Genomic DNA, 10,604 nt, shown 5'->3' with positions numbered 1-10,604 from the left:
TAAAATGTTTGTTGAAAAATAAAGAAATACATTCACATTTCTTAAAAAAAAAATTTATTATTTATTAACTCTTGTTTCAAATTTCCTAAATAATAATAATAATTTGTAACAGGTAGCAGTGCTTTAGTGATGAAGTGATCACTGCCATACTCTTTGGTAAGGGAGTAATTATGGATATACTCACCCTCTTTCCAAGGTTGATTTTGGAGAACATCCTTATTCAATGCTGGAACCATTTGGCTATTGTAAAATTGAAGGTGGGTGTAGGCAGGAAGCTAGTTCATGCACTACTAATTTTTCTCATTAATAACCTTCATACAAGTAGATTTATAAATAATTGCTTATGCACCGTACTCGTGAGAAATAAATGCATATTGGTTTGAAATTTTTTACTTGTTCTGTCATTCATATCCAAAGTTGTTGTTGTCACCATTGGAAAAGACAAAATGAAACTCAAAGCTGTGTAACAGCCAGAGATAAAGCAAGCAGAAGTTATCAGCATAGCCAAGTGGATAACTATGCCATATCATTGGCAGTCTCGTGACTATACTTTTAAATTTTAACCCCAACATCAAATAATATCTAAATGTCACAGATGAAAATTATTAAGAATAAGGGGAGTGGCAATAGTACAAGGGCAATGGCAATGACTCAGGAATGAACCGTGCCACATGGCATCGTCTAATTGGATCCATAATTCATGATTGGTGGTCCTATGAAGTTTAAATACCTCCATGGCTTTATTCTCCTTCCATATTACACCCAGTTGGCATCCATCACCCAATTTTCTCTTTTTTTTAAAGAATTTTTGTTCCAAATCATACAAAAATGGGGTCTACCCCTATATGTTAGGGATACAATTATTATTTTTTATTTGAACAATATCAGGAACACAATCATTGCTCATACTAAATTGTATCCTGTGCACAAACACAAAAAACGTAACTCAAAAAATCCATTTAAGTTTTTTAACCAATACCCAAACAAAAAAGCTTCCAGCTTTCAAAATTTGCTAAGCTGGCACCAGCTTTTGACCCCTCCAACCCCAAGTTATTGCCCCTTCACGCGTCCCACCACTCTCCCATACCCAATTACCCCTTCATCTCTCTCTCTCTCTCTCTCACACACACACACATATATATATCCACTTCTTTTAAACACATTCCTCACATCACAAGAAGCACAATTTCTCTCTCTCTCTCTCTCTCTTTCTAAAATGGCTTCTACTTCCACTCATAATGGGTTTTATGTACTTATGCTAATTGGTATAGTGGCTAGCACTATGGTGGCTACCTGTGCTGGTAGCTTTTACCAAGACTTTGAACTAACATGGGGTGGTAACCGTGCTAAGATATTCAATAAGGGTCAGCTTCTCTCTCTATCACTTGACCAAGTCTCTGGCTCTGGCTTCCAATCAAAGAAAGAGTACCTATTTGGCAGGATTGATATGCAGCTCAAGCTTGTTGCCGGCAACTCTGCTGGCACTGTCACTGCTTACTATGTATGTTCTATTTTAACGATAATGATGTTTCTACATTATTTTCATCACATTATACTACTTTTTGCTTAAATAAAAACATATATTAATATATAGTATAAATGGTATAAAATTTATGGTGTGCAAATATCATCATGATCATCTTTTTTCTCTTTTTTTTTTGGGTATAGTCATTACCCTTGTTTTTAATTACCATTAAAAGCTATGCTCGTTAATTTTGATTATCCTTCCTCACATACCAGCTAATACAGTATAATACTGTAGAATTTTGTATGTGTGTCTGTGTCTTTTCTTTTACGTAACTTCAGCATTGATTCTTCATGAAGGGACATGATTTATCCTGTCTTCAAATACGACCATTATTGACCGCTTTTACACTTTAAACATCAACCTTTGTCAAACTCAACTGTACATTCACGAGAAGTGCTATTGTAGCAAACCCACAAAAACAAGTTAGACTACAGAATTTTATTTTTCAACAACTAATGCTTTATTTATTCACTCAACGGTGCTTTCAAATATTGACGTATGCATTAATTAGCTTTGTCCAAAACAAAAATCTTCATATAAAATCACTTTTATCAAAATGGATGATTGTCTAATTTTTAATTGATAAGAAAAAATCAAAAGGGTCTTTGTGAATTTAAAGTTGTTAAACTCCTACTATGCATTGCATGCACCAAATTAAAAATTCTTATTATCAAGCAAAACTCACTATTCCACAAAGTTATATTCCTTTTATTTTGTGTGTTGCCTTGTGCTTCTACCACATAACACAAAGGCCATATCAATTATTTCCATTTGCTGCGGTGCAGTTGTCATCCCAAGGGCCAACACACGATGAGATTGATTTTGAGTTTTTGGGAAACCTAAGTGGGGACCCTTACATTCTCCACACAAACATCTTCACCCAAGGCAAAGGTAACAGAGAACAACAGTTCTACCTCTGGTTCGACCCCACCAGAAACTTCCACACTTACTCTATCATTTGGAACCCCCAGCACATCATGTAAGTGATAATAAATAAACATCAAAGGAAACATGTTTTGTTTACATCTCTTGCTACTTTTAATAAACTAAGATATTATTAAAAAATAATTAATACTTTTAATATTTTAAAACAATAAATAAAGTTTTAAATTAAAATACTAGAAAGTTTTAAAGTGACGTATAAAATAAATCAAGAAGATTAACTCTTTATGACATTTTTTATTATTGATTAATTTTTTTAAAATATAAGTTATGAGTAATGCATGTTAACTTAGGAACGACACTCGCTTGATAGAGTTTTTCATGAGACAGAAGAATATTGTTGTTTTCTATACTTTTCATCAATAACCATTAACAATCGTCGATCAATTGGGTTAACTGCAGATTCTCGGTTGACAACATACCCATTAGGGTATTCAAGAATGCTGAATCTCTTGGTGTTCCTTTTCCAAAGAACCAGCCCATGAGAATATATTCTAGCCTGTGGAATGCTGATGACTGGGCCACCAGAGGTGGATTGGTGAAAACTGATTGGTCCAAAGCACCTTTTACAGCATACTACCGTAATTTCAAAGCCACTGAGTACTCATCCAAGTCTTCCATTTCAAATTCTGGTGCTGAATGGGGTGCAAATGAACTTGATGCTTATGGCAGAAGAAGACTGAGATGGGTTCAGAGGTATTTCATGATCTATAACTACTGCAATGATCTTAAGCGATTCCCACAAGGTCTTCCTGCTGAGTGCAGGCGCTCAAGGTTCTAAGAAATTAAGAAAATGATCATATTTTGAGTTGGATTTCCAAGATCTTTGTATAATATATGTTATGTTATGTCTTTTATTCTTTAATGACTTCTGTCTTTTTTTTCTTAAGTTTCTATTTTATATTTGCTAATGTATATTAAGGGGTCATGACTCATAATAATAAATCAAATTCTTTGTACCAATTTTCCTACGAGTATGGGCTGCAATTCATACTTGGTCATCGAAAATGTCAGTAATTGATCGGAAAAAAAAATTCACACTATTTTGGGGTACAAAATGTATAAAAGAGAGATTAGAAGGGAAAAAAGGAGAAAAAAATACATATAAGGAAAAATAAATATAAAAATTAACAATCAATTATCACAAAGACCATATAGAAACGTAGACCTTAATCATTCAAAATTAGTATGATAACTGCAAGAAACAAGATTAGGCCCTTCTTTGTTTTGCGCCGGAAATATAATTATCCTATTTCTTAATAAAGAATAACATTTTAATGTAAATTGATAATTTAAAATGATTTAAATTTAAAAGGATAAATTATACTTTTCTCTTCTATGTTTAAGTAAAATATTTTGATTTGATCCTTCAAATTTTTTTATTCAATTTGATCCTTTAAATTTAACATAAAATTTACTCTAATCTTTTTTAATGAAATTTAATCGTCTTCATTTTGGTTCAGAGGATGTTATGGTATTTAATACACATAAGCTTATAATAAAAAAGGTAAACAATAAAAATTTATAAATTTATGATATTTGATAAATGGCAATGAGTTGAAAGTGATCATTATGTATTTGCAATGGAGAAAAAGTATAAATGAGTTTCTGTTTAGAAATAATTTACGAACAATTAAAAAAGTTTTTAGTAATATTTGAAAGTCTTGGATGATGACGAAATCATAAAATGCAAAAAAATATAAAATAAGAACAATTTTCTTATAAAAATGTTATTTAATAAATTTAGTTAACTTAAAAGACCAAACAAGGTTAAAGTATTATTTTATCTTGAAATAATAACTTAGAAGACTAAATTAAATTTAAAAACTAAAGAATTGAAGTAAAACTTAAACTAAAATTAAAGGATTAAAAAAAGTTAAAGACTAAATTAAAATTTTATTTAAACATAGAAAACAAAAAAATTATAAATTAACCAAATTCAAAATAAGCAAACAGTAAAATTGAGGATTCAGAATGAGGTATCGAAAAATCAACATGATGCACCCAAAAACAATGTATGTGCATTATTAGTAAGAGATCTAAAAAGATGGAATTCAAATGGGTGGCCTATATTTGAACTATTTACATTTGCGTTATACATATATTCCCTTTTGTCGCATTTATCGGTTAATGTATTAATAAGATGGGTCCAAAGAGAATTTTTCCTCCAATTGTAATTTTGGACTTTTTTCACCATCCCTGTTTCATATTTCAAATCTTCTTGAACAGCTCTCCATTAGAAATTTTGCATTGTTTGATATAATTTTAAATTTTGTAGAAGTATGAGATTGATCAATTTTAATTTCTTAAATTAATTAATTTTTTTATAAAAAGAGAACGACAAAAAAATTATTAAATAAGATGATCATTAAACACATGTATTAATTAACATAGAATTACTCTAATTCACTATGTGATCTAAAGATTAAATCATTAATAATGCAGTTGCATTAAATATTTTAAAAAATAGATTTTTTTTCCTATAATAATTTTATCTAATTTAAGTATTATGAGAATATCTATGATTTATAGAAAAAAAATGTAAATAAAACAAGAGGAAACATAACGTATCATGTGCTAAAAAAATTCAAATCCAAATCCAAATTATATCAACATATGACTAAAAATCGCCGTAAAAAATGAAAAAATAAATAAATGCTTGATGCGGGCTCCCTTAATTTTAGGGTAAGATAAATGCATGCATATGGCTGGAGAAGCTATGGGAATAACCTAATCCTCCTCTTGCCTTTTAGTCAACGTTATAAGAATTTAGGCAACATAAATCAGGGGTGAGTATGTTTTATCTTACGAGAAAAGCGATCATCATATCTTGTGCTAATGCTGTCCCCTCAGCCAAACAAATTAGTCTAACATTTTTGTTTGTATTTGATATTATTGTGTCAATGATTGCACTTTGCGATTCCTTCTCTTTAAAAGGAGAGAGAATGAGACTCTAAAAAAATCTGAAATTAAATAAACACGATGGAGTGAAAGGAATTATTCATGATACAAGGAATTCAACATTTTATGATAAATCAATAATAGAGTAAAAATTTGTTCAAGTGAATTATATAACAATGAGCATACATTATTCTAGATACTCACAAGTAATTAAAACGTCATCCATAATGCCTTTCAAGAATCGTTCTCAAAGAACATTGTTGTATGATAGTATAATTAAGAAATCCTTCGCAAATGGCATTTTGACCCCTTTGCAGCCTCTTCACGTAATATATGAAATGTATGTCTACCAGGCCTTTTTACCGTTTCACTGAAAAAAGAAAAGCCCACTTGAACAACATTTAAAATATCCACAGCCAAATGTAAAATAATATGATGTGACACATCTTGCATACTTATCATTATATATTATGCTTTTTAAGAACCGACTAATTATGAGGTAAGTTAAGATTTTTTTTGTTTTATGCCTTAAAAAATAATTTTATTTATTAATGCTAATTTTTACTTTATTTCTTATCAAAGAATTTATGATATTTTTACCTTTAAAAAAAAGTAAACTAAGTCTCTCTTCATCCTCAATGATTATCATAACTATTGAGTTTTACAACAAATAAGTTACAACAAAAATATTCATATTTAACTTTATATGTTTATAATAATTTTTTTGAATTTACTCTAAAATTATTATTATTATTATTATTATTATTATTATTATTATTATCTAACAGTTAAAAAAATTACTTGAAAAGTATGTAAAAATAATAATAAAAAAAATAACTTTTTAAATGTTAAATTATACCGTTAAAATTTAATACAAGTCTTTACCCTTAATGTCAATAAATTCTATCCAATATATATATAAAGATAAAGTGCGTAATATTTTCATATAAATATTATTTTTTCTATTGATTCAATTTTTTCTCTTAAAATGTAACAAAACCAATCCAATAAACATGAATATTTGACACTAAGACGAGTGACGTGTCCATTAGAACAATTGCTTCGAAGCAGCTGGTTTAAGATGCACAATTATCCGCCAGGTTGAATGACTTTTTCTTCGACGTGATCTGCAAACGTAACCCTTGGTCGCTGCAAGCTCTGTACAAACAAGCTGAAATAAAATTGTTGTTCAATTGAAGGAACCAATCTTGAGTACAACTACGCACATACCGTTATTCGGCAATGGATGTTAAGATCGTCATTCATCTGAATAAGACGGTCCTTTGCAAGTTGTTCTGCTGCAAACGCTTTGCTGCAGGCTTCTTTCACCTAAAATATATGGGGATGAAAAGGCCTTAGTTTGGTAAGTATTTGCCCATTACTTTAGGCTAAACGGTCACTATTTTGCATATACAGATGCGTAAAATGGCTGGAATTATAAGTTCAATGGTGAACTAGATTAAGTTAAAAAAAATTATGTTCCAACAAAAAGAAAACAAAGAGTAGCGAGAAGGAAGCTATATTTTCCAAATGCAATAAAAAAGAACGCAAGGTTACTGAGAATTTACCAATACAAAGGCAAGTTCCAGATGATAGTATAGGGCCAAAACTTGACTGACAACTTTCTTCCCAAGGCTTAAAGCAAAATATTGTATAAACTTGTCAAGAATAAATATTTTCATTTTAAATTGTTACTTTTACAAATCGTAGAATATAAAATTTTGTGCATAGTTCCCTTTTGATTAAATTTTACAAATCTTGATACAACTACTTAATAGATAAACACGATTTCCAGTCATAAAAACTTGCGGGATGAAATGATTATTAAATTGAAAGCATCAATTTCATAACATTGCCGGGGGATAAAAAGTAGCCATTTATAGGCATCGTTAAGAATAATGAAATGAACGCAGAAGAAAGAAAAGCAGAACAAGTATAATGTAAGTATTAGTCATGTCAATTTCAACCCAACACAGTAGATACGAGCTAAGATCTGGTATCACTCACCTGGCTTCCACAAAAGACAGGGCTGTTCTTGACACTATCCATAGATCTTTTTAACATGTTTCGTAAATCAGATAGTTCCTTCATAAGGTCACGAGCAACCTCTTCGGCATCTAGTAGCTGATTTCTAGAAAATTCAAATGCTCTTTCTGCGTGAAGGCGAAAAGAAACACAGTTCAAACACGCGCAAATGCCTCTGCATCCTCTTGGATTTCTTTTTAAAATTCCTTTTTTGAAACTAACGGCAGGGACTCTAAGTTGAGACAAGCTCTGACAACATTCACGTGTTTCAGTTGGCTTCTCATTAGAAGATATCAGGAATGAACTATTTCCTTTTACTTCGGAGATAACTGATGACTTGGACGAGGCACGTGTAGTCTTTTCTTCTCTGGTGATAACATCATTAATTACAGTTGCTGATAGTGTGATCGGTAAATCCATTCCATGAACAGAAATCGATGGATCAGTATAGCTGTCTGACTGGCATTGTCCACTTAATACAACCTGTTCATCTTGCAGTTGAATCGCTTTGCATGAACCATGAGATGAATGAAATTCAGGAATTTGAGATTTTGGACTTGAACTATCATTGTTTAAATCACAAGCACGCAACCCTGTTTGCTGCTGGGTACCAGAATTACCTGCACAATGTTTCATAAAAACACAGCCATTTGAATCACTTGTAGGAGTTATTCGCAGGTTTGAAGCTGAAATTGGCAGAAGAGGTGTTTGATCCAATAATTTCTGAAAGTATTGGCAATGATCATTTACTGATCCAATAATACTTACAAGAATTATCTTTCACGATATTCAAGAGAAATGGAAGTAATCTTTTGTAGTTGAAAGATCCAGAATGCTTCAACAATTTAACCCGCGAACAGCCATTTAGAACCTGTTTTCAACCACATGATCAAGCATATTTCAAATAAATATATTTCGTAATTGTATTAGTTAAATCAATGAGAGAGGAGGAGAAATGTAGAATCATAATTTTATTCATGCAAGTTTCAAGGAAATCAGCAGTAAAAATTTTACGGTCCTCACCGACGTAGTCTTGGATTCAGAACCATATTCGATATCACTAGCATTTTTGTCATCGCTGCCATTTGAAGTCATCCTCGAACCAAAAACTATGGCATTTAGAACATTTCCTGTTTCATCACCACCGTATCCAGCCATGTCAGAACTTTCTGGGATATTCTTCCCATATGGTGATGTAGGTTCTTCATTTGAAACCTGGACATGATTTAGAACCACAGAATCATCACTTCTGCTAATTGCGTGACTGCCAGTTCCATTCTCCTCAGCATCTAGCATTTTAGGATTCAATAGAGTAAGACATTGACAATCAGGAGAAGATCTTCGAACAGATTCCCGCTCCTCCAGATTCACAAACTGCTTTCTTTGATCATAATTGATAGTGATTTTTTTTTCTTGGCTTGCATGATGTTCAAATGTATGGTCAGAGACATCGCCGTTGATATCAAGGATATTTTGATTTTTGGGTGGTGACTCACTTCTGTGTTGTCCGGATATCCTATTTTGTACTTGCTTAAAGCCATCATTATGCTCACCATTTGCAACATTCTTAGCACAATGAAAATTATCCACCATTACTGAACATGTGTCAAACTTGGATTCACTCAAGCGTCCATCTTTAGAACCAATCACAAATTTCTCAATAGCTTTTTTGACAGCGGGGGCAGATAAACCCTCAATAACCGCTTCTTTTGCATCCATTTGCATAGGCAATTCAGGTAAGTCTTCAGAAGGCGTCAATTTTGGCTGGCTGCCATGACATAACTCATTAGAAGAATTAACTAATATATTGTTTGCCACTGCATTAGACTCAACTGTTCCATGCATGGGACTACTGTCTGTCTTAGGTTCATCTATCGAAGCTTCTTCACTTTTAGATGAGAAAGGAAGTTGAAAGCTCTTTGCACTCATGCCCACCTCATCTTTTTGATGATTGGTCTGATGACCAAATTTTGATGTACCTATAAAATCAATTAGTTCCTTCAGTATACATATCTAACTAACGTCTGATGCAATTTCTTTTATTAAAATGGTTGAAAACACAAATGTAGTTACCAGAATCATCTTTGGTAAGATCCATTAAAAATGGGAGCAACCTTTTATAGCTGACTGAACCTGGGGCTTTGAAAAGTTTCCTGTGCAAATGTTGTCCACGCACCTGCATAGACGTCCCAAATTATATCTGAACTGCCACTAAATTTAAAGCAACATTGGCAAGACTACCTAAAACAGACACAAAAGGGGCTAGAAAGCTCACTAACTACAACATCAAAAGTTTAATCTCAATATACAGTCTCCTAGTAAAATCTTTCAACATCAAGGTTTTTGAGAGCTAGTTGGATTAGATAATACAATCATAATTTTAGTTTAGTAAAAACCGGTAACTAGATGTCCAACCCAAATTGATAGAAAACCAAGATTTGAAACAATGAAGAGTCTTACAGATTGTCTATTAAGAGAATCTTTCCCCTTATCAGCTTTCAGACAAAACCCTTCACCAGCTTTTTCCCGAGTATTTTTGGTCAATTCCATGGGCTTGCAATTATTCACATCGTGGGGCGTGCTCTCTAATTGATCTACATTCACCTTTGAATTACCATATATCTCAGCATCAGGAGGAGTTGTCAGCATACATTCTTCGTTCAAAACACCAAACTGCTGTGAGGTACAACCACTATGATTACTAGACTTTCCATAATCAAGATTATCAACGGGGCTAAAACATTGCATAAAGTCACTATTGTGCAAAGCACTTCCAACATCTTTAACACCACAAAAATCTGCAGTGGCATCGGCCTTCGATTCACTCAAGCATTGGTCATCTACAGGTGGCATGGACAAACACTCATTAGTCACTTCTTTAGAATCTAATTGCATTGGTGATTCAAGTAAGATGTGGGAAGATGTCAGTTTTGACCCATTAGTACCACGCATGGAGCAACTGTCAGTCTTAAGTCCTTGTTTAGAAGCCTCCTGACTTTGAGATGGCAAAGGAAGTTGGAAGTCCTGTCCATCGATACCCTTCTCATCCTTTCGGCAAAAACCCAATTTTGGTGTACCTGTAAAATTATTAGGCCAGTTAACTCCTTCATCACATGCTAATTAATTATCATCTAATGCAAATTAGTAGAGAATAAGGAATTAGCTGCAAATATTACCAGAATCATCTCTCATGATATCCGTTAGAAAT

General features: G+C 32.4%; 2 protein-coding genes across 2 annotated transcripts; one reads left to right on the top strand and one right to left on the bottom strand.

The window, feature by feature from the left end:
- The first annotated feature begins 1,216 nt into the window (after window positions 1-1,216).
- Window positions 1,217-3,251, top strand: LOC113853758 (xyloglucan endotransglucosylase/hydrolase 2). Its single transcript, XM_027484352.1, has 3 exons — window positions 1,217-1,501; window positions 2,314-2,507; window positions 2,873-3,251. The coding sequence occupies exons 1-3, from the start codon at window positions 1,217-1,219 to the stop codon at window positions 3,249-3,251; spliced, it is 858 nt and encodes a 285-aa protein (XP_027340153.1).
- A 3,163-nt stretch (window positions 3,252-6,414) lies between these two features.
- LOC113855836 lies at window positions 6,415-10,348 on the bottom strand. The gene is made up of 7 exons (XM_027487465.1): window positions 9,857-10,348; window positions 9,470-9,572; window positions 8,420-9,375; window positions 8,165-8,267; window positions 7,379-8,016; window positions 6,602-6,700; window positions 6,415-6,529 (listed from the first exon to the last, which is right to left on the bottom strand). The coding sequence occupies exons 1-7, from the start codon at window positions 10,346-10,348 to the stop codon at window positions 6,461-6,463; spliced, it is 2,460 nt and encodes an 819-aa protein (XP_027343266.1). The 3' UTR covers window positions 6,415-6,460.
- Window positions 10,349-10,604: the final 256 nt, after the last annotated feature.

Source organism: Abrus precatorius, unplaced genomic scaffold (assembly GCF_003935025.1).
Source record: "Abrus precatorius isolate BTA unplaced genomic scaffold, Abrus_2018 Scaffold11, whole genome shotgun sequence".
Classification (NCBI taxonomy): Eukaryota; Viridiplantae; Streptophyta; class Magnoliopsida; order Fabales; family Fabaceae; genus Abrus; species Abrus precatorius.
The sequence above is the reverse complement of the archived record's forward strand: the minus strand, read 5'-3'. Positions and strand labels throughout refer to the sequence as shown.

Excerpts from the sequence above, each read along its gene's own strand:
- LOC113853758 (XM_027484352.1), top strand. The coding sequence starts at position 1,217 with ATGGCTTCTACTTCCACTCATAATGGGTTTTATGTACTTATGCTAATT. Across the intron at positions 1,502-2,313 it reads GCACTGTCACTGCTTACTAT|TTGTCATCCCAAGGGCCAAC; the intron begins GTATGTTCTATT and ends GCTGCGGTGCAG. Across the intron at positions 2,508-2,872 it reads TGGAACCCCCAGCACATCAT|ATTCTCGGTTGACAACATAC; the intron begins GTAAGTGATAAT and ends GGTTAACTGCAG.
- LOC113855836 (XM_027487465.1), bottom strand. The coding sequence starts at position 10,348 with ATGCGTGGTACTAATGGGTCAAAACTGACATCTTCCCACATCTTACTT. Across the intron at positions 9,573-9,856 it reads ATTCTCTTAATAGACAATCT|GTGCGTGGACAACATTTGCA; the intron begins GTAAGACTCTTC and ends ACGTCTATGCAG. Across the intron at positions 8,017-8,164 it reads TATCGTGAAAGATAATTCTT|GTAATTCTGGTACCCAGCAG; the intron begins GTAAGTATTATT and ends AACATTGTGCAG.